Source organism: Styela clava, chromosome 4, assembly GCF_964204865.1.
Source record: "Styela clava chromosome 4, kaStyClav1.hap1.2, whole genome shotgun sequence".
Taxonomy (NCBI): Eukaryota; Metazoa; Chordata; class Ascidiacea; order Stolidobranchia; family Styelidae; genus Styela; species Styela clava.
Window position 1 is genome coordinate 22,319,290 of NC_135253.1, and position 23,292 is coordinate 22,342,581.

General features: G+C 36.5%; 3 protein-coding genes and 1 long non-coding RNA gene across 4 annotated transcripts; 2 read left to right on the forward strand and 2 right to left on the reverse strand.

Moving 5' to 3' along the window:
* The first annotated feature begins 2,718 nt into the window (after positions 1-2,718).
* On the forward strand, positions 2,719-4,928 carry LOC144422038 (uncharacterized). Its single transcript, XR_013475118.1, has 3 exons — positions 2,719-3,335; positions 3,863-3,949; positions 4,711-4,928. It is a non-coding gene; the product is annotated as an uncharacterized LOC144422038 (long non-coding RNA).
* A 1,762-nt stretch (positions 4,929-6,690) lies between these two features.
* Positions 6,691-13,513, reverse strand: LOC120326894 (golgin-45-like). Its single transcript, XM_039393255.2, has 5 exons — positions 13,117-13,513; positions 12,124-12,258; positions 10,697-10,797; positions 9,675-9,811; positions 6,691-8,923 (listed from the first exon to the last, which is right to left on the reverse strand). The coding sequence occupies exons 1-5, from the start codon at positions 13,510-13,512 to the stop codon at positions 8,499-8,501; spliced, it is 1,194 nt and encodes a 397-aa protein (XP_039249189.2). The 5' UTR covers position 13,513; the 3' UTR covers positions 6,691-8,498.
* Positions 13,514-13,545: 32 nt separating this feature from the next.
* On the reverse strand, positions 13,546-18,657 carry LOC120326909 (lysM and putative peptidoglycan-binding domain-containing protein 1-like). Its single transcript, XM_039393269.2, has one exon. The coding sequence runs from the start codon at positions 18,543-18,545 to the stop codon at positions 17,946-17,948; it is 600 nt and encodes a 199-aa protein (XP_039249203.2). The 5' UTR covers positions 18,546-18,657; the 3' UTR covers positions 13,546-17,945.
* Positions 18,658-20,932: 2,275 nt separating this feature from the next.
* LOC120337192 (uncharacterized) lies at positions 20,933-23,249 on the forward strand. The gene is made up of 2 exons (XM_039404911.2): positions 20,933-21,480; positions 21,690-23,249. Exon 2 carries the CDS (start codon positions 21,997-21,999, stop codon positions 23,224-23,226), a length of 1,230 nt encoding a protein of 409 aa, XP_039260845.2. The 5' UTR covers positions 20,933-21,480; positions 21,690-21,996; the 3' UTR covers positions 23,227-23,249.
* The last annotated feature ends 43 nt before the right edge of the window (positions 23,250-23,292 follow it).

Genomic DNA, 23,292 nt, shown 5'->3' on the forward strand with positions numbered 1-23,292 from the left:
TCAATACAATGCTATTTTTATGGTGTAAGACCGGTGTGCAACCTGCGGACCGCAGGCCAAATACGCTCACAAGGAGAACTTGCGCAACCCGCAGAGATGTGACTATTTTGAATGGCGTGAATTCAGACGAATTTTTATATAGTTTAATCTGTTACGTGCAAGCAACCAAAATTTTTGTGCTTGCAACTACTAGAAATCCTATGTTAAATAAAGATGCCGCCCCCGCTTTCACTCAGTTATTTGTATCCGGCCATGCTGTATGAGAAGTTGCACACCCCTGGTATAACTCCACAACAGACTGTTGCTGTTGGAGTCATCAAGGAAACAATCAAAAAGTGCGCTAATGTGAAAGAAACCAAGGCAGCAGCAAAGGCCAATAAAAAAGAGAAGAAGTGACTGGAAGCATCTGGCGCCCATCAACAGCCAAAACCTAAAAAAATGTGTGACAGTTCAGCTTCGTTTGCTATTTCATGTTTTCCTCTATTTCGTTTCTAACCTCCAATGTACAGTTTTATTTACAATGTTATCATAGCCAACCTTTCGCGAGGAAACTAAAATTTCAATTATGTTAGAAATTTAACGTTTGTAATGTGCTGGTTTTCTGAGGAAGTTTGATCGAGATATCACAGGGATATGAAGTGTGCACTAGTTGAAATTAAAAAAAAAAAATTTTTCTTCACAAAAAAATAAGACCTGAATTACGTTAGAAATTCACTTCTGTAACAATGCTGGTCTTTTGGAATGAGTCTATCGGGATGTCACAGGAAAAAGAAGTGCGCACTGGTTTAATTTACAAAAAAAAATCATCATGAGGAAAATAAAATTTGAATTATGTTTGATATTTACTTCTTTAATGTGCTGGTCTTGTGAGTAAGTCTGATTGAGATGTCGCAGGAATACGAAGTGTTCATTGTTTTTAATTCAATTTTAGAAAAGAATATTTTATATTATATATATTTATATTAGTAATATTTTAAATTATAGAGACTTTATAGACACCTACACGTAGTGTAAGGGATGGCCCTGCTCGGTACTCCCGTACCGTGCGTACCAGGTTAGGCCATAATTTTATTCCGATTTTCTTTGTTTTTAGTTCTATTGCAAGTTCAGGGAATGTCTGTGTCAGTCAAGTGGAATATCCCCCTGCACATAAGCTTAAATCCCTTTACACAATTTGATGTGAAATAGGCGAATATTGATATATCTCATCGACTTACGTCAAAACGCTTATGAAATGGTAAAATTTAAACTAATACAGTATACCCTACAGAACAATAGTTACTGAGAATGACCAAATATTTTCATAGAATAGAATAATTTCAATAAATAGGAGATTTCCGGATAGTTTAATCCACGCGGGAGAGAAGTGGCACTAAGGGACGACACTTATATTTGTTAATTAAGTTATAATTGCTTTTTCAGTCAGCGTTTATTTTCTTTATGCTCCGCAGGCATCCGATCTACGCAGGTGACTGACAGATTCCCTATCTCACAAGTAATACTGGTTCACGCGTCATAGCGGACATTTTTACTTATCGATTTTAATCAGTAAGTATGTTGATAGGTATTTGTCTGTATGTCTGTCTGTTAGATGCACGCGATATCTCACGAAAGTGAGATTGAATCTGCTCCAGATTTTGCATGTGCATTCATCACATCGGACCAGAAGCCTATTGATTTTGGGCGAATTACGTCGTATAATTAGCGAGTTATTAATTAAGTAGTGATGGGACACAAGTTGTCACTATGGAGTAAAAGCGCTGTTTCGGGATCCCCTAGCTTTATCGATAAGTCTTCGGTCTCTGACCGATATTCTGGTTTATTTTTTTGTCGTTGGCCAGACAAATGCGAAAATTGTTAAGCTATCACCAGCAACAGGCTTATTTAGGAATAACTGAAGAATTTGTATTTTTGATGCCGAGTCGCGCGCGCATGCACTCAATAGTAAAGGCTCATTGGTAACGCTAAGAAGCCAGCCGATGAAATACCAAGATCTACGAAAATTATTCAAAATAGCGGTTTCGATAGAAGCAATTTTGAAGTAAGGCTGAACAAGTTAATCATAACAATTCACTATTAACTGCTGTGCGTCATTAGCGTCGCAGTCAATGTTATTGTTTTGATCGGGCAATCAAGATAAGATTTTTTTCCTTCCGCACCGGAAGAAAAACTGGATTTTTTGCAAAAAAGCCCCCGCCGCTAATGAAAAGTGTGATTTGAGAAAACACTATCCCACGTTTCATAATAACAAATTAGTAATTATCCAATTAGGGTTCGAAATGATTTAAAAATGTAACTTTCCAACGCAATCTTCATTCCTAACACTAGCTGGAATTACTGATTGTATTCCAGTCATTGTTCCTATCAGATTTATGTTTTATCTAGTTGTTTTGCAACATTCCCTCACACAGAGATGGAAAACCTATCATAGAGCATTGATGATTGATTAATACAGTGCCTTTTTTATTGGTGTAAGTCAGTGGTTCGAAACCTGCGGACCACATGCCACATGCGGCCCACAAGGAAAAATTATGCGGCTGCGGAGAAGTGGCAGAGATGGAACACTGGCTAGATTAATTACTAATTTTAAGCGTTAGCCGGGTTTTTTTTTTTTTTGGCGGCGGCGGCTTCGTACAAAAAAAACGAAAATTGAAACAAAAACTCAGTCAGTCAGTATCAGTAATTTATTTCTTCACCAAGCTGAAAGTACGAATTATACATACACAAGTAAAGGAAATATAAAAGACCGCATTCCAGGGTGAAAGGAGACGCCGAAAACCAATTCTGGTTATCGAGCGGCGGCACCCTCGGGGAAGTCTAACAAAAACGTGATAAATATAATTAAATCGAACAAAATATATTACTTAATAAATAAATAAAGAAACGCAATCGATGCGTCAAGGCGACCCGGTAAAAACCAAGCAATCGCCGTTTAAAAATAAGAAAATCGACTCCATGCACCACAGTCTAGGTAACCATGGAAATTATTAAGTGAACCAAACAGACTTGCAGTGTTGTCATAGCAGGTAAATAGTTCGGCTACGGTAAGGTGCAACACAAGTCGATTGTGTGCATATAAGTGTCCAGATTGAAATAAAACTGGATGTTAAGAGTACACAAATTGTAAAAGTATAGAATACCGTACCAATCAAGTATGCAAATAACAAAATATTGACACTTAGAGGCAGAAACAAGCTAGTAGTGTAAAAGCTAAAATGTTGACCTGGACTAACAAGTGTTTTGATGCTGGAGTCAAAGATTCACATACGGGAATTGTATAGACATGAGGAAAATATACATCGAAATATTCAGCAGTATTAATACAACACAATGAAGTGAGTATCATACCATAGAAGTAGACTAGGAAAATTTATAAAAATTAAGTTAATCAAAAGGATAAAAACAATTGACCTGGATCACTGTTACCGAAGCATTATAAATAGTAAAAACAAATACAACATTAGGCTTGACTGCCCATAATGAAAGTAATCAGGATGCCAATTAAGTTTGGATCCCAGTTGAGGCATGTAAAATGGCATGGTAACAATAAGTGTACTTATGGGCATTGGACTGTAGGCATGAATTTGTCATTGGCAGTTAACAGAATAGATATCAAGAAATTACACACTAAATAGGAGACCAAGATCATTGAGAAGCGGGCTCAATAGTAGGACAAAATGCCTGCAATATTTTTTTGTTATATAATTTTAGTAATATAATTTTTGGCTTTACCTCAACCCACAATGTGTTGGTGACAGAAATACTTGTCAAGTGGCTTGAGCCCATCAGTATGGAATACACAATTAAAATTATAAGCTAAAATACAATACGAATATTTACACGAGACATTGTTTTGTTACAGGTGATTTGGATCGAGACAAATGATGAGCTGGCAATGACGAAAAGATTTGCTGGGACAACATCAACTGGATGTAGAGGCAGTGGAAAGGTAAAGGGAGCGCATGAATTTTTTGTATTTGAATTTGAAAGTGTCATAACTACAGTTACGTAAGTTTAAGGGAATATTATTCCAAGTTACCACACCTTTATATTTCAAGGAGTTTTGGGATTTGCTTAGAGAAAATCTGGGTATAAATAAATTAGACCTTGTCGAAGAGCGTGTGTTATGATCATGCACTTTACTGAGCGAAAAAAAATAATCGTCGAAAGCAGCGGGCAAATGGTTGCTATGAAACTGATGCATGACCTTGGAAATCTCTAGTTGATAGATATCGGCTAATTTTAACACCCTGGTCTTATAGTATAGGGTGTTTAAGTTAGATCGAATGGGTGCTCTAGAGAGAATTCTAACTGCTCTATTTTGTAAAACTTCCAAACTGTGCAACGCTGATTGGGTGGCGGAGCCCCATGCAGTTATAGCATACTGTATATGAGACTGGAAAAGTGCGAAGTATATGGTTCGGAGAGTTGAGTCCTGGACGTAATGTCTGAGCTTACCCAGGATTCCAACTGCTCTTGACAGTCTCTTATGCAGTTCAGTAGTATGAGTGTTCCAATTTAGTTTGTCGTCAATAAGAAGCCCAAGATATTTGAAAGAGTGGACAATTTCGAGTGTGACACCCCTGATTTTAATTGAAAAGTTTTCATGTCTGGTTCGAGTTTTAGGACCAAACAACATAACTTTAGATTTTTTAACATTCACAGTAAGTTTATTGCATACCATCCAATTATACACTTTGTTAATTTCAGTGTTCACCTCGGCTTGCAGTGAGATTAGATTCTTTGCACTGTCGAGCAGACAGGCATCATCGGCGAAGAGTTTGCTCAAGAAATTTGAACAATTTGAAAGATCGTTTATGAAGATTAAAAAATTCAAAGGTCCTAATACGCTACCTTGTGGAATTCCGTAATGGATGGGTAATAACGAAGACCTGTGAGAATCTAACTCCACATATTGATAACGTCCGGACAGAGAATAGCATGGTCGACAGTATCAAAAGCTTTTTTCAGATCTAAGAAAGTACAACAGACGAATTCCCCTTTGTCAAGTTTATCATAAATAAATGAAGTTAAGTCCAAGATAGCGTGGCTGGTCGAGTGATTGCTTTGGAATCCAAATTGACATTTATTGATCAAGTTAAATTTTTTACAAAAATTCAGCATTCGACTATGAATTAATTTTTCTAAAATGATGCCTAGGGAGGGTAAAATGGAAATTGGTCGGTAATTTGACGGGTCATTTCTTTTGCCATTTTTAAATATTGGTTTCACTCTGGCAATCTTTAACGATGAAGGAAAAATACCTAATTTAAAAGATGAGTTGAAAAAATGACACAGAGTTGGCGATATGATATCAGCGACTTGTTTTAGAAAGTAAGTTGGAATACCATCTGGGCCAACTGCTTTTCCATTTTTCAGGTTCAATATGGTTTGAAGAATCTCTGTATGTGTCGTTGGCTCCAGGAAAAGGGTGTTTTGCAGCGGAACACCCAAAAAATCGGTAGAAGGGTTAGAGCTACCAGGGATGTTATTCGCAAGTTTCTTTCCTACCGTTGAGAAGAATTCATTAAATTCACTGGCCATCATGATGGGGTCTGTCACTGTGGTACCATTTTCGAGTTTCAATTCTGAGATGGATGTATCATCTCTGGACTTAGTCTTAATGATCTCGTTAATAGTTTTCCAAGTTTGTTTGATATCTCCCCGGTTATTCTCGAGGGCATAGCGATAATGCAGTTGTTTCGATTTTCTCTGCAAGTGCATTAAGATATTTTTATATTTTTTGAAGTGGAGACGCTGAAGTGTATTACCTTTCAAAAAATTTTTTTTGAACATATTATTTTTGTGAATGATGGACTTGCGAATTCCCTTAGTGATCCACGGTTTGGAGTATAATTTATTTTCTCAGAGCATTAAGTTTAATAAGCGATCTTAACATTCAAGAGTATATATATTAAATAAGGCTTGCATACGCAAAAGTTTTTTTTTTATCGAAGATGAAGTCCGGCACGAAACAAGCTTTCCAGTTATTTGTATCTTGCCCTTCTGTAAGGTTGCACACCCTGTTTTGAATATTTGCTCTACGCAGAGTCGCGCGCTGATCCACTCAGAAGTAATAGCTACTCACTTCTGAGAACGCTACGGCAACCGATGAAAGACTAAGTGCTACGAAAACTATTCGAAATAGCGAATTCGATGTATACTATAGAAATATTTATAATGAAATAAAGTAGTTATGAGTTTCATGTTGGCACATTCAGCTAAACTAATAAATTTGGTCAACGAGTGATAAAATGATTTTCTACAGTTTCCTTCCTTTGAGATAAATATTATTGTACCTCAAATCCCATACGTCTACGAGACACTGTAGAATTGGAACGATCAAGTTGGCAATAATATTTGAATTGCGTGCTGGTGCATTCCAAAACAAGGAAAATCGGAATAAAATAACGCCTAACCTCAACCTGGTTGGGTGGTTCACGTAACCGCTGGTCGGTTACGGCTTCCTCCACCACCAAGTCCATGCTTCCGAAAACAAACAATACAGTAAAACTAATCCCATACCCGACTTGGAATGGTAACCGGACGAGAGGCCGTGGTTCGCCATATGGATAAGCCGTCTTATCGGCTTTCCTCTCCCCCGGGATACTCGGTCAGATCTCAAACCTAATGCCCACAAATCCTTGCTGATGTCACAATCGCAAACCTACAAAAACCTTCACAGATATATGAACACAAAAGGGAAGATTTTATTACATCATAAGATATGTAGACACAAACAAAAAAAAGCTTTTATTACATCATAACACTGATATATGAATAATTGCACCATCGGCATTTAGCACCTTTGAATAAAATTTAAAAAAAGTTATAAATTACGCATTCTACTGTTTGGACATAATATATACACTAGTGAAACCAGGGAGGACTTAAGGAAGGTATTTTACTTTGTATTTACACGTAGTATCATCACCTTCACGAAAATATCTAACAGTGTAAAATGTTTGGACATATTTTATGCAATAGTAGAGGCGTTTCCAACTAGGTGAGCCTTTTGGGATGAGCGAAGGGGGAGGGGGGGGGGGAGATTTTACAGTATTCTATACCTAATTAGTATTATTGCAATGCATATTTTTAATTAGGTTTGCCGCTTCGCTTCTGAATATATATTTTTTTAATCGAATCTTGAATCAAAGTCTCTCGCTTTGAAAAAGATGGGATTCATAAATCCAAAAGTGGCATCCTTACCTTTGATCATGACACACCTTATCCATTTATCACCATTTAAATTGCCATTGCAAAACATTTTCATGTCACAAAAAATCGAATTTCGGGCTGGGCATTTTTTGAATACATAGTATTGGAAGATATGTAGCTGTATGGTATATTTTGATGGGTCTTCAAGAGACATAAATCAGTGAAAACACGCAATCTATCATTCAGACAGTTCGATGAGTGTTCTCACACACCAAATAACATATCAATACCATGTTCGAAAGAAAAAAGTCATACCTCAGAAATGCATTTTAAAAATTTGACATGAATAAAACTTGGAAATGAAAAACTAAAACTAGTTTGAAATTAATCATTATTTAAAACTACACAAAAACAATAACATCTCCAACATAAGAAATTATAAAACTTGTTGAATAAAATACACGAACAGTTGAACTGTGGATAATCTTACAAAAATTTCAGTTTCCGAGTAATGTTGGGAACTTGAAAATAATACATTGAACTTGATGCCTCTTATTACTAATGAATATAAATTTTAAAGTGCTTACAGTCTTCATCAGTAAGTTTGGAAACTTATGACAGATTAGAATCAGTTTTAAAGGAGTCATATCTAATTCTCATTTTGAAATATCTTTCTTTTTTAGTGGTTCTCATGTGTAATGTATGTACTGCCGCATTTATATATATAGTTTCAGTATCTATTGGCAATGCAGGGGTTGACCACAACTATACTTAGAAATGAGTCTCATTGTTTAACGAAATTCGTTTGAAAAAGAAAACATTGACACCTACGGTACTAGTCAGTTTAAGATCAATGAAAGTAGCCCAAAGACCATTAGAAAGGCGTTTCGACATTCTCGCTTGTCACATATTTTTGACAAGTTTTATTCACACAAGGCACTTGTGCAAGCAATTCATAAATCGAAGAAAAACATGTATATTATAAATTAGGGGCTCCCGAAGTATGCGAACCAAGATGGCGGACATCGGAACGTAATATGTGTACTAGGTTAGGGTTAGGCCATAATTTTAGGTATAAATACTACGGGAGGCTCTTGGTTAGTCTTCAAACTGATAATAGGACTAAAATATGGAAAATTGGAAAGAAATTATGGCCTAACCCTAACCTGTTACGTTCCGATGTCCGCCATCTTGGTTCGCATACTTCGGGAGCACCATAAATTATATATATATACAGGCTTTAAAATGTTGCAATAACAAGGACCGTAGACAGGGGCATATTCGATGTGAGTTGAGGGTCAGACAATTTTATTTATATTGAATTGGGCGAAAAATCCAGACTATATAACATGTATTTCTCCCTTACATTTACTGCAACAAGCAAGAGTTATGTTATCATATTTAGTGTGCGGATGAAACCTCCCGGTAACAGTTCCACTACTTCTGCGATTAACGGGACTCGGATAATATTCTAAATTTTTTGGAACACTTGGTGTCGGTGATGGGCCATTTTCTCTTAACAATTGTAAGACATATTTTTCCGCAAGCGTTGGTTTGACTTCATATTCGGGTTGCATGGTGTGTGGACTGGTTCCGGTTGAGCCGATACGTTTCCATGACGATAAGAATTTTTTGTATCCTGTTGTCCTCGATGTAATGGGCCGAGACGACCCCAGTAATTGGGACGATATTAAGTTAGACAGTTTTAAACAGTCTTCATCCACAGGTATTTCTGAATCCCTTTTCTTTGATTTCGTTTGGTTTTCTAAAAAGGGAATGTTGTAAATACTAAGCTGAAACTTTGCATATTGTATATTTTGTACATAGATCCAGAGGCGTAGCCGAGAGTATTTAAATGAGAGTTTCTGAAATTTCTTATTCCAGTTGAGCTGGGGACAGCTAGCGTATCCGGGCGGATGACAAAAAAACTTTGGTTTTCAAGAGTCTTGAACATCTAAAATGCGTTTCAAGCTATGAAAAATTGCTTTGTATGATACAGAATTTTTTTTTATACTTCAAATGGAAGCACCCCCCCTCCCCCCGGGGATGCCCCTGCACAAATTCCACACTTCAGGTCTTTAGTATTGATCCAAACAATGGCCAAACAAACCCTTGTGTATATTTATCAGCTTGAACTTCCAAACTTTGGTTTAACTTCAGCCATACGTTTTTCTTGGGACCTACTGTAAGCCCATAAAAACTCTAGGCTTTGGAAATCTTCAGGCCTCATAGACCATGTTGAAGAACACTTGGTACTCCCGAAGTATGTGAACCAAGATGGCGGACATCAGAACGTAGTATGTGTACCAGGTTAGGGTTAGGCCATAATTTATTTCTAATTTTCTTTATTTTATTTCTATTACGAACTCGGGGACTAGCCTAGTGACTCCCGTAGTATTTGTACCTGAAATTATGGCCTAACCCTAACCTGGTACACATTGGAAATCATCAGGCACATAGACGACGTTGCAGAACAGTTGACTGTAAAAAAAATTACCAGATATAAAAAATCCAACCTTTCTTCCCCCATTGCAAAGCGCCATGCAATTGTTTCAAAGTTTCGAGAATCTCTTCAAGATGTTCTGATCTCATGCGATGTTCCCGTAATAATCCTCGAATTGCTGTCTCCAACTCACGATGACGTCGTTGCAGTCTTGAAAAATTGTTAAAACTGAATAGTAAAACCAATATCTACAGGGTTTTCATAAAGTTTCAATTTTGTTATGTTTTGTTATAACTTAACCAAGTTTATTGTTTTTAAATCAGTAATTTTTCAAGTAATTTTACTTCATTTAATACATCTATGAGAGCCAAAATAATATAAGTATCGATAAATTACCTTTGCAATTTTAGGAACTTGTAAGACATTTTGGACACCCTATATTAGAAGTATATACCACGTCCACAAGATTTATGAAATGCGTGTTTTGAGTGATGACTGCAAATTCAATATAACCTTTGATGTAACCAGAGATTTATCTACACCTCCCGTATAGTGGGTGACCCCCCCTCCCCCTAGGATTTACATCCCCCCGAACCCTGTGCAAAAGTATACTTAAATGCAAAAGGGAAAATAAAAAAATATATATATAAGGGCAAATTTCGAAATTGTGAAGAGATTTATAGTCCGTCATAGATGAGAACATTCAAAACTAATTGAAGCCAACTGGTTTTCTTGCTTTACTCAAGGATTTACTCTTACTATAACACAGGGGTGCACAACACGGGGCACGTGTGCCAAATTTGGCACGCCATACGCTCAAATGTGGCACGCGAACGATTTTGTAAAAAAAAATATTTATGGTATACATTGAAATATCACGTTTATATCGAAATCAGCAGTTTTTTTTCAGGAAATTAAATTGTTTCAATGAATAGATATTCGTTATTATGTAATATTATTGAAATTTGTTTGTTTTACGGGAGGTAATTTACAATACCACAATTGTGCGTAGCACGCGACAAGATTATTTTGAAAAATTGTGCACCCCTGCTATAACACTTTGAATATTTCGGAATGGGAAAAAATTAAACAAACCTGATTAAGTTTTCCTGTGTTTCATCACATTGAACTCTACTTGCAAGAAATTTACTTCTCCAGACATCACATGAAATGTTCAGTCTTTCAGCCTCTTCTTCCTGGATAAAATAAAGTGGAAAAAATGGATCAGCGTCACATAGCAGGTTTCTTGTGTTTGCTATGGGATTTAAAATTGGGTACTCCCGTATTGTGTGTACCAGGTTAGAATTAGGCCATATTGTATTCCGATTTACCTTATCTTAGTTCTATTACAAGTTCGGGGACTACCTGTGTTAGCTAAGTGAATATACCCCCTGCCCATAGGTTTCAGTCCCTTTACAATTTACATAACTGGATGTAAAGTAGGTGAACAAAATTAGTTACCTCAATATTGGTACACATATTTCTGAAGCACCAAAATTTGTTATATTCGATATGATTTTATTTAAACTTTATAGAATATTTAGGTCTGAAAATTTGTCTCATCTCAGGCATCTGACATTTATGCTGGAACGGAAAGTAGCTTTCTTTTAACGTCTGACAATATTATTACAGTAAATGTTGTTTTTACATAAACGGAGGAGCAGGGAATCAAACTAAATTAAATTTGCATGAATCCAAAAACACAATGATTTCTGCCAACGTCTCTATTAAACATGAACCAACAGAACTGTGGAATTAAATACATCACAGTTGTTTTAATTGTATTGTAAACTTGATCTGCTTCAAGTAAAGCATCAATGATTGAAATGGTCAGGTATGGCTTCCTCGTCGACCATCAAGTCTGTATCTGAAACAAATAATTGTCTACAAACTCCCCATGGACTGGTAATCGAACGAGAGGACTTGGTATGCCCTATAAGTTACAAGCCATCCTATTGGCGTTTTTCTCCCCTGGGATAAATATATAAATCCTATCCTAATGGCGTGTGTGTACGCTCTTTATTGTGAGAACTTAGCATGGTTTGAGTTGTAGCTCTTGGAATCACCGGTAAAATAGCATTATGTCATTTCGCTGAGTGATCAAAGTCATGCGCATATAAGCCGACCCCTTAGTTTGGCAACTTTTTAGTTTTTCAAACTCGGCTTATTCACGAGGATATACAGTGAATCTTATCCTATTCAATTGGCAATCTCTGACAGGAAATGCTGTAATATAATTTTACACAGTTGCAGATCTTTGCATCTTGGTGCCGTCCCCAACTTTGCAAGTGCTCTTTTAAAAGACATTATTCGTCTATCCCGACCTATTATATAACTCTTGAAAAAACGAGAGCAAAAAAATCAGGATTTTGTCATAGATGCTCGTAACGAGATGAATCTCTGTTGCTTCTCTTGAAAAAACAATCTTGGATCATTCCTACTCAAAGCGTACTAACACGGAAGCAAAACAATTTAGACAAATTGCTTAAAAGCAAGAAGTAAAAAAACTTCATCACACAGACCTGAGCAGCTAATTTTTTCTTCAAATTTTCGTTTTCCATTTCAAGTTGAGCTTTTTCTGTTGCAATCCTCTCGTAATGGAAACCCATGTCTTCACCAATGGAAGCAACTAGAAGTCGTTTGAGTTCTTGATTAACCTGGAAATAAAAAATGAATGATCGCTTTAGAATAGTAATTATTGAAATATATAAATCAGTGCAACCTTTACAGCTAGGTCACATTCAAATCACTGGGAGAAAATTGGATTAAACCAGATTAAACTAAATTTAGCATTGTTTCACGGGCCGCACAATTTTTCCTTGTGGGCCGCATATGCAGGTTGCACTTGCACACCCCTGATCCAAATTAGCAAATAAAATTCAAGAGCTTTTAAATCTGTAAAATTGTTTATTTTATTAGTATTTCCATTTTTGAATTTGTATATTCTAGTGTAAATAAAATTTATTTTCAATCTTTCATAAAAACCGCTGCTTTTGCGACGAAGCACAGGTTCCACTTCAAAAAGAAACCCGCAGTCAAAAACGGACAAAACAAGAATCAGGAGCCCCAGGATGGCGTGTGGTCAAAACGAGTTAAAGTTATTGAAATATATTGCGTTGCCCTGGTGTGATCTGGTTATTACAGACTTTGTCACATAAAACTAATAGAAATGAGACGGATGCATGTGATACCTATTTGACAATTGCGTGTAAAAAAGTGATAAAAGATTTTTGGTACTCCTGAAGTATGTGCACCAAGATGTCGTCCAACTTGAACCCTAACCTGGTACACACATAATATGTTAAGGTTGTGCGCCATCTTGGTACGCATACTTCAGGAGGTCCAGATTTTTTTGAAATATTCTATACCAATGCGTAATACGCATCCCTTAATTTTAGAGATGAAAATTCGACACCGGCAGTGAGTATTATACATAGAGAAATATGGTAACTGAAGTACATACTTTTCTTTTAAACACATCAAATAGATGAAAACTCTGACAAAACCAGTCTCACCTGTACTTGAATTTCCAGATGATCTTTTAGAGCCGCTTTCTCTTCGATCAAAAATTTTTCAATATTGGGTGATAACGCATCAGATGGGACAGGACTTGGTAGGGAATCTCTGTGCAGGAACTCTTCCTCTTGATCCATAATTGACCTCTGACTTATTGACCTTTGAACTTGTGATTTTGCAGAGAGTGTGATCTTGTCAGAAGGAAGTAAAACTGGGGTAGAGTACCCGCTCGAAGTCTTTGAAAGTGGGGTTATATATTTGGGAAGTAAATTTTCTTGTTTTTCAGATTTATCCATTTCCATACCGTCACCTACCTCCCTCGGAGTGGTGGGGCAAGATATTGCAGTCCGTACCATGTTCAATTGAGAGGGCGATTGAAGCAGTACATTCGCCATTTTCTTTATTTTTTAATAAAAACTACCGATAGATCTAAAATTTATTTAAAAAAAATTAATTTCACAGTCTACACAGCTTACAGTATGAAATTGTGTTCATGAATTATAATAGAAATAATAATTATGACATCATAAAGTACATGAAAACAGCTATTCTGACAGCATAATAATATTGACAAGAACAATAGCATAATCATACACATTAGTATATAAATGAAACATACATGACTAAAATAAGAAATAGTACAAGAATATAATTTTATAAGGATACAAGCAAGTATGGGGGCGAATAGAGTCACCTTTTTTATGGATCAAAGTCATCTAAATCAGTGCTTCCCAAATAGTGAGTCACTTATTCAAGGTGGGCAAATCAAGCATTTCCAAACGTTACATAAAGTTTTCCATTACATCATAAAAATTTTGTCAATATCATCACGTGTGGGCTTGTCTGTAACCATTGTGCAACTTCGAGTTTTGCATTATTTCATGGGGATACAATGATAATCAGTGCTTCCCGACCTGTGAGTGGCGAAGCTATTCAAGGTGGGCAAGTTAAGCATTTCCAAATGTTACATACAGTTTTCAATTACATCATGAAACTGTGGCACCGTCATCATGTGGGGACTTGTTTGAAAATGTCCAATATGCGAACTCAAGTTTCACATTGATTTTAAATTGCATGAGATACATTGTTTATTTTTTCTCTTTTAGTAATATCTCATTGCGGGTCGCACAGAAAAAATGGCAAGAAAAGTGGGTCAAAAACTGGAAAAGGTTAGGGAGCAATGATCTAAATTGAATCACTCAGACTTGTGACAAAGTAACCATGCCACTAAGACTTTACTCAATGCTGATTTGATTTAGAGATCTAGGATTGAGGATCAACACTGGGTATTCCCGAAGTATGTGAACCAAGATAGCAGACACCGAAATGTAGTATGTGCACCAGGTTGGGGCTATGCCATAATTTTATTCCAATTTTCCTTATTTTAGTTCTATTACGAGTTCAAGGACTAGCAAAGTGACTCCCATAGTATTTGTAACTGAAATTATGGCCTAGCCTTAACCTGGTACACATACTTCGGGAGCACCAAACACTGACATCAATTAATTGTAAAGAATACCTAATGCGATAATCGGAACCATAGAATTTAGGGCTACTCAACTATTTTTACTGAAGATCCGCATACAAAACTTCAAAATTATTTGGGTCCGGTGTTTCCAGAAATTATATTTCGGCATCCTTAAACGCGCACTTCCTCGACCGGCTAATGATTATCAGCTAATCAAGATTGTTTATTATGGTGGTATAGTTCTTTTCATATATATTCAAAACAATAAAGGGCATTTTATAAAATGAAACTTGTAAAGTTGGGCTAATGATCCAAAATAAAGAATTGGGGCCGGTCCGAATCAAATACTCGAAAAGTCCGGATTTGGACTGCGGTCTGCCAGTTGAGTAGCCCTGCCATAGAGAAAACCATCCGAGGATAGAACTTTACGAGGAAGAAATTTTCTAGTGCTATTTTTATTAGTCAAAAATTAAGTACTCCCGTTGTGTGTGTGTACCAGGTTAGGGTTAGACGATAGTTTCATTTCGATTTTCCTTATTTTAGTTATATCACGAGTTCGGGTACTGTCTGTGTTAGCCAAGTGAATATCACCATAGGCTTTCGTCCCTTTTCACAACTTGATGTAAAATAGGCAAACAAAATTAGTTACCTCCATAAGTCCATATTGGTAAACACACTGGAGCATCAAAAATTGAACATGATGAAGAACACAAAATGCCACTCTATATATAGGTAGATTTGGAAAAGTAAATAAAAAACAATGTGCGTATAGAAAACATTCAAAATGATTCAATCATATAATTTTTCCATAATAGAATTAGTAACTGAAGCTAAAATTTTAGTAAGTTTGTTAAAATATGGTTCTTTAATATCTTATCGGTCAGTTTCCTGAATTTCATGATTTTACTGCAGAAATGATGAAATTACAAAACAGTATTTTTGAACAAAAACACCCATTTTGAATAGTATTAATTGTTGTATGAAAAAAACTTGAAAAAATATGGACCAATCTTGAGCAGACGTGATGGGAAGGGCGATCATTTGACAACTGAGTCATGAACTGCATCCGTAATAAGGTTGAATAAGGATTCTGCATGTTAATTTTTGCGATGCGATGTTAATTTTTGTGGAGATGATTTTGATGACGAGCATGTATTTTTTCTCTTGAGCAAGGGCGCAGTTCTGAGGGGCTGGCCCATCTACCTGCATTCCTAGGGTTACAGGGGGACAGCTACCTTATATGGGGTTACTTTTTTAAATATATTTGAAATTATTTTTTAGTTTGAAAATATATCAACTACCCCAATTCCACGGAAAGATTCAAAACGTATATAAAAGTTACGACGTAGTGAAGTATTTGATTCAACAGAATGGTTTCACAAGTTTCGAAATATCATAGTATTTGGAAATGCCCAACCAATCCTATTTTATTCAACAACCATAATAAACGCTATTTGACATCAAATAGATACAATCTCACTGAATCTTAAATTGTAGTTGAATGAAACCGATATAATGTTATTAACTCCCAAATCAAATCCTAAAGATATTTCATCCAGATTTTGAAATCTAATAGTATTGAGAAATGACCAGCCCTAATCATGACAAAAAGTCGGATTCTGGCTCAATGGTTGCTATCCTAAAACCACATTAGAGATAAAATGAAGTGTAAACAAAACATCGAACACTAAACACCTGGGCGAGTGGGGATACATAAACCAAATGACGTCAAACTCATATTTGCTACAGAAAATAACAAAAATAATTTGCTAGAGATCTCCATGCAAAACAAAATATTTAGAATACAAGATATAGTACAAATGAAAATTGACTAAAAGCAAAGTCATGTGGAAGTGAGGGAGCTCATCTCTGAGGAAAGTTATTATGGATGACCATTGTAATGCCAAGTCTAAAGGTGAGTCTAGTAAGACTATACAGATTACCCTGTCATTATATTACGCGTTAATGAATGCCTGTCAAATTTGAAATGTTGAAAACATCATTGGTGTGAAACAATAAAACAAATTTTTCTCTCTTTTAAGGTAAGTTTAACCCCAAAAGTTCACAATCTGTCACTCAAAACTATCTAAATCACTAGCAGAGGAGTTTTTAGCAATCACTAACATACATGTGATTCATAATAGGTGTGAATTTATAATGGATGTCACTGCAATGTTCCCTCTAATTTTTTGTAGTATGTGTGCGCAGAAATTTTAGCGTGTGCGCACTTTTTTGGAAATGACTGATATTTGTGCAAAAACCAATGAAGAAATTTCGGCGTTCTAACCGGGTAATAAGTGAGTCAACAACAAACTTTCTCAACCTGCCAATCGAGCACATTGTTACATTACATCGAAATATGTTTGTGCGCAGTAAATCTATTCGTGTGCGCACCCTCCGAAAGCTGTGTGCGCGCGCACACGCGCACACCTTAGAGGGAACACTGGATGTCAGTATATGCCCGTAAACCAAGTGCATGTTGACAAAAGTGAAAAAAGCAGTCTTTTAGGTATGGTCGTTAAAAACAAAATTACAAGGACAACATGATTAATAAGTGAGTATTAAATATATCAAAAGAAAATAATAATGTGTGTGAACAAAACACATTTCAACTACATAACTAACACCTGATATTTTTCAACTACTAAACTATTAAAAAATTTATTACGCAGTCTCTGCCACTTTCACCACTAGGAGGACAATGGAGCATAATTGATAGTGACAACCAAAGTTGCTACCCAAAAAAACCATATAAATAAATTTGTGAATCTCTTTCAGACATTTGGACGAATATGATTGTGTTCAGGAAGACTCGAAAAAAAAACCTATAAATTTTTTTAATACTCCATGAAACTTATTTATGACAATTTATTCAACACTCACTCAAAGGTTCAGTAATCTAAGAAGCGTTGCCCAAAAGTTATGTTCCCTCTAGAATATGTTTCAAATAAACTGTTTTAAGATCTGTTTTTGGGTCACCTTGTGGACATGGACGTTTCCCTTGTTCCAAAAATAATTCCCCCATATATTTAACATTTTTGCTACGCCAACTATTTGTTTGAGCGGAAATTTCAATTGTTATGTCATTGTTGACTTTTTGAAGATTGGTCAGGATTACAAAATCAATGCACAGGAAAACATACACCTTATATACAGAGTCTTGCTACATACTGCGCGAAAAGTGTAGCACAAAGGTTTGTGTTCTATGTCTAAATTGCTGTTTTAAAACGAGATTTATCAAAAAAGGACAACAAATTACAGATCATACGCCCAAAAGTGTCAGCGATATAGTGAAGTAAAAAATGACATTTTTCAATGTTTGAACTAATAGATATGCTATAAAAACACAGATAAATAATACTAAAGTTGGAATAGCTCATCTGTGTCTTGATGAAATGAATTAGAGTTTGAAAAAGTTGTTTTCGTGGCCGATTCAAACGAGGGTTTTCTCCTCATGAATTTGGCACAAGGTGCGTGAGTATTTTTACGAATTTCAATATCGCTTTTCTCAGAAAGCATCGTTGATGTCACTTTCATTGTTGAGTTTATTTGTTTATCAAGTTTTTGAAGAAAATCATGGACACTGTCTTCTGCTACTGTTGGTTTTTGCGGCGTAGAATTTGACTCATTTTCCGCAGAATTTTTACCCTTTTTCAAAAGAATTTTTGGACTTTCTGACTTTGCATTATTTACTGCTGAATTTTGTGATGATTCACCATTTTTCTGTCCTGGTATTAATAAATATTGTCGAGATTGTATCGAATCCGTATAATGAAGTTTATTTATCCTTCTTAATTCTTCGGTCGAAGTTCCAAATCTTAGTGCGATTCCTGGCAATGTTTCGCCTGGATCGACATAATGTTGGAAGAGAGGTTCCGCTGGTTTTCTGCCTGAGCGCACAAATGATCCGTATGAATTCTGTATCACTCCTGTAGAAACGATTGACTGCCACTCAGTCATTTTTGCTGCTTTTTCAAAATCTGTACTCCAGGGTTTTAACTCTGGTATTAAAGTATCCAGATTACAGATTTGCTTTCTTACATTAGAAGTATATTTATTAAATATTACACTTATATCTATAAGTACAAATACGAATACTGTTAGTGTTAAACAGACGCTGACACATTATTTGTTAGTTGAAATACGAAAATATTAAAATAGTATAGTCCCAAACTTGTTAGTATTATAGGATAGAATTTACATATTCATTCTCGGGGAGAAAAAAACGATAAGACGGCTTAACCATATGACGAACCACGGCCTATCGTATGGTTACCATTCCATGTTGGGTATGGGATTAGTTAACCTAGTTATTTGTTTTTCGGAGGCGTGGACTTGATGGTGGAGGAAGCCGTAACCGACCAGCGGTTACGTGAACCACCCTACCGCGGTGGTTCACTGACTTTTGTGGCTATTCTGATATTTCACTATCTAGACTAGATCTTATCATCCTGCTGTCAGACTGTAGTACTAATTGACCAGACTGCCATGTCTGTATATACCATTTTCTGATTTTAGCAGTTGTTATTGAGCAAAAAGGTTAGCTTAGCACCAATAACAAATTAACCAAATCCTGAATTCAGCAAGTTCTGATCATCTGGTTTGCTGGCTCTCCAGAATTCTATAACACACATACAGACATACGTTACCGACGTACTGTAACTAATACTAAAAGTAGATCAGACTGATAAGGACGTTAATACAGAGAACTAGGTTCCGCTAAAGCGAAACAGCTGAATCAGTAAACAAATGCCGAAGATATACCGTACTGAGATAAGGAACAATAGCAAGTCAGCTGTCCCGTGACGTCATTAGAGTAAAATTCTCCAACATCACGTGCTCACTACGCTCGAGTGAAAACACGAAACGAAATTTGGAGTCACGGGAGTAAAAACGTTCAGGGCAAAGAACTCGATAATCTTGGATCAGATTCATTATTTTTGATGTGTTAAAACATGTCAAAAAACAATTTTTTTGCAGTAATAAAGGCGTCGAGGAAAACGTCGAAAGATTTAACGCAGTGAAAAGAACAAAAAAAAAACATGCATTTTTTGCCCACGTCAAAATCGATAGTTTGGCGGGCCGGGTTGTGAACCAGCGATGAGCTGGAAAAATTGTAACAACCGGAACGCCCTAATTCACAAAAATGTAAAATATTCCCAACACGACGCGGACGTTTACAGAACTGCAAATACATTATATAAAATATGTTTGTGTAAAATTATAAGAGTATCCATAGCAATTCAATACAAATCTTATTATTAAAAAGGTATAGAATGAATTTTCACGGGGTCAAAGGACTGGGAAACGTTTATTACACGTTACTGCTGTACTAAATTATTTGCGTGATGTGACGTAAAAAGACACACGATTTATAATGTAACAAAACATAAATTAATAACTAAGTTAACCAGAGAAACTGTACCACAATTTTATTTCAACAACAGGAACGCAAATGCAGCAAAATGTCCAACAACCGGAACGCCGTTCCGGCCACAGCTAACCACTGGTTCTGACCCGCGGGACGCCATTTGCAACCCCTGTGTTAGGGGCTAGAAGAGTGGATCGGGGGTTTGGTTTTGCTGCATGTCATTCAAATATGAACCAATCTTGAGAAGACGTGATGGGAAGGGCGATCATTTGACAACTGAGTCATGAACTGCATCCGTAATAAGGTTGAATAAGGATTCTGCATTGATATACAATGCGATGTTAATTTTTGTGGAGATGATTTTGATGACGAGCATGTATTTTGAGGCAGCGACAACTTCAGTGCGTGCAGCAGACCGGGAGCGCACCATGGCCCAAGTGCAGTTTTCGCCACTTTGTGGCGTCTGAACGTGCCGCAAACCATAGCCTCTACGGTCAGACCATGCCGGCTGACATTTTAGCTGCCACAAAACAATGGCATGAGGCGTGGGTACCACGGCAGCAAATTAGAAACAATGACGGCTAAAATTGTACTGCCACAAACCAAGGCATGTAGTAAGATCACTTTAAATACCCCAATACAGGGGTCGGCAACCTTTTGTCGCTCGCGGGCCAAAATTAGAGGTTGCAAGTCATTGGTGGGGCGCACATATTTTTAGAAAGTTGAAAACCCCAACGGATGATACGTTTTGTAATAAATATCAAGCAGTTTTACATCTCTCGAATAGAATATAGATTTATTTTTTTCTCATTGCCTTGCATCTCAAAAAATTACATTTAAATATTTTCGGCGCCATTTTTGCACCTTTTGCACTTAGCATCTGAAACCGCCTCGCATTTGTTTTCGTTTATTTCACACTTGACTGATTTTGTGATTTGCGTATTCTGCGATTGCAACATAACCTCACACATTGATGTTGCCATGTTTCTAGTATCGTTTTGTAGTTATTTCTAGGTTTGTATTGGGCATATCTAATGCTGCTCAAGTAGGGTTTAGTACTAGTGTAATTTATGATATTTTTCTGATGACAACCTACCCCGATTTGTAGACTGTTAACAAATTAGAACATAGAATTATGCTAATTTGTCCTGTGTTGCTAGGCCAGCTCTCTTTGTGTTGTTGCTTATTTCTGGCAACGCTCGTTCTTTCGCTCGCTGCTTTCTGGGCGGGAATGTCGGCAGTGATTATCTGCTCTCCAGTTTTGTTAGATTTTTAGTTGTTTAAGGTCTCAGGAACCGGGTTTTTAAGTCATATATTTAGTAAAAGTTACCTTTGAATCTTTCCCAGCTCTATTCGCGTTTAGATGTTCGTTATTCTCAGTAGGCTAGGAAAACAGTTGCAAGTAGTTATTTCATGATATTTTGTGTGTTTTTTTGTTAGATCTGATCAAATATAGAGCTAGTTAAAATAATAGCTTCCAGTCAAATAATTGGTTGTTCTTTGAGTTGAAGGCTACATCGTCAAGTAAGTCTTTGATTTATCGTATTTTATGCTTTATTTAGTGATATGAAACTGCAATTTTAAGGTAAACAATTGTGCTGTATTTTTGGCTTTTTCAATTAATTTGTGATTCTAAATTGATAAATATTGTGCTTTTTAAGTGCTAATTAGTTAGATGTTTGGTAAGTTTTATCGTGTGACATATTTTGAGACTGTTTTCCATTTCTGTTTAGAAAACCGTACAAATTGACAACTGTATACTGATTCGTACTTTCAACTGTAATTGAATTTCAATCGTACGTACACTGCATTTTAAACGTACCTTTTTCGTGACAACAAGAAATTTCAAAAGGCGATTTGTACGCGTATTTTTATTGTGGAGTCTCGAAACGATTCAGAGAGCAACCGTCCGTTAACGCGTGTTGGCGCTAGATAGCGACTCCGATTTGGCGCCTACATAAGTTTTTTGACGTTTGCACAAAAGCTGAAAAGAAAATTGCACATTAATTCTGAAGTTGCCTGGTTGAAGTTAAATTAAAAATGGCAACGGCTGATGCTCACTTAAATGTCGAGGACAATGAAGATGATTCAACAACAAATGACGGTTCTGCAAAATCAGACGTTCATGAAACAACAATAATTGCAATGTCAGTTGAAACACAACCTAAATCAAGTCTTGCATTGGCAAGTGAAAATGTTGTGAGTGATCATTCTAGTGGTGTGAGTAAAGACTTGTTCCTAAGAATACCTGATGTGGATTCAGTTTCTCACCTAAGTTCGCGAAAGAACATTAATAAAGAGAAGTCTGTAGCATCTTGTGTTGCTGAAGAAATGTCAACAAACACACATGTAATGACCACAAGATCAAAAGTGAAACAAAAGAAATCAACTGTTTTAACTCGGGATTGTTTGTCAAGAAATTCAAAAAGAAGAAGCTTGAAAACGTTTCGTAGTGCAAGTTATCGATCAACATCTGTTGTCCAGTCACAAAAATCAGCTCTTAGTGAGTCGCAAATAGAAAACATCTATGAAGCACGAAAAATAAGTCAGCAAAGAAAAACTGAGCTAGAGAAACAACAGCTCGGTAACCGGTTGCAACAAGAAAAAGAAATTTGGGAAGAAAATAACCAAATTGAAGACTTGACGCTGGAAAAGGAGTGGCAAGAACTCCTGCAACAACAACAAGTTGAGGAGGAAGAAATAAGAAAAGAAAAGCAACGTCAAGAGGAAGAAATTAGAATTGAAAACCAACGTAAGCGAGAAGCATTTATGCGTCGTCGCCAGGAAATACAACAAAAAAGAAAGATCGAAAACGTTACATTCGATCGACGTAAACAAAGAACCCTGCAAGAAATCGAAGACAGAAGTCGACGAGAACTGCTGGGATTGGACATGGACTTTAATGAAACTTTAGCAGAAAGTGGGATAATTGTTAATAAATCCCCATCTGCTGTTATTGCTAATGATACTACTAACCAACAATCGACACAAAATTCTGTAACTACACCATCAGAACCTGAACCCGATGTACAAAATGCACCTGTAATGTTACCTGTAACAACTGCACAATTTTCACAACCGCAGATCACACAAGTCACCAGAACGAATATGTTGAGTACCATGAGTAGGAGGAGGACCATCGCCGGGGAAAATGGTGAGTCGGTTATTCCTGCCTCTGAAATTGAAATTTGTAATCCACAAAATGTTAGTGTGACTATGGGTGGTGATGTTGCAGTTGAGAATGTGTCCCAGAAATGTGTTGAATGTTAGTTCAGGAGTGGCTACTACCTGTTCTTGTATGCTGAATGATAGTACCGTAGCTCCCCGGGTGAGTGT

Excerpts from the sequence above, each read along its gene's own strand:
- LOC120326909 (XM_039393269.2), bottom strand. The coding sequence starts at position 18,545 with ATGACTGAGTGGCAGTCAATCGTTTCTACAGGAGTGATACAGAATTCA.
- LOC120337192 (XM_039404911.2), top strand. The coding sequence starts at position 21,997 with ATGGCAACGGCTGATGCTCACTTAAATGTCGAGGACAATGAAGATGAT.
- LOC120326894 (XM_039393255.2), bottom strand. The coding sequence starts at position 13,512 with ATGGCGAATGTACTGCTTCAATCGCCCTCTCAATTGAACATGGTACGG. Across the intron at positions 12,259-13,116 it reads ATCTGGAAATTCAAGTACAG|GTTAATCAAGAACTCAAACG; the intron begins GTGAGACTGGTT and ends TTTTATTTCCAG. Across the intron at positions 8,924-9,674 it reads TTTGCAATGGGGGAAGAAAG|AAAACCAAACGAAATCAAAG; the intron begins GTTGGATTTTTT and ends TTCCCTTTTTAG.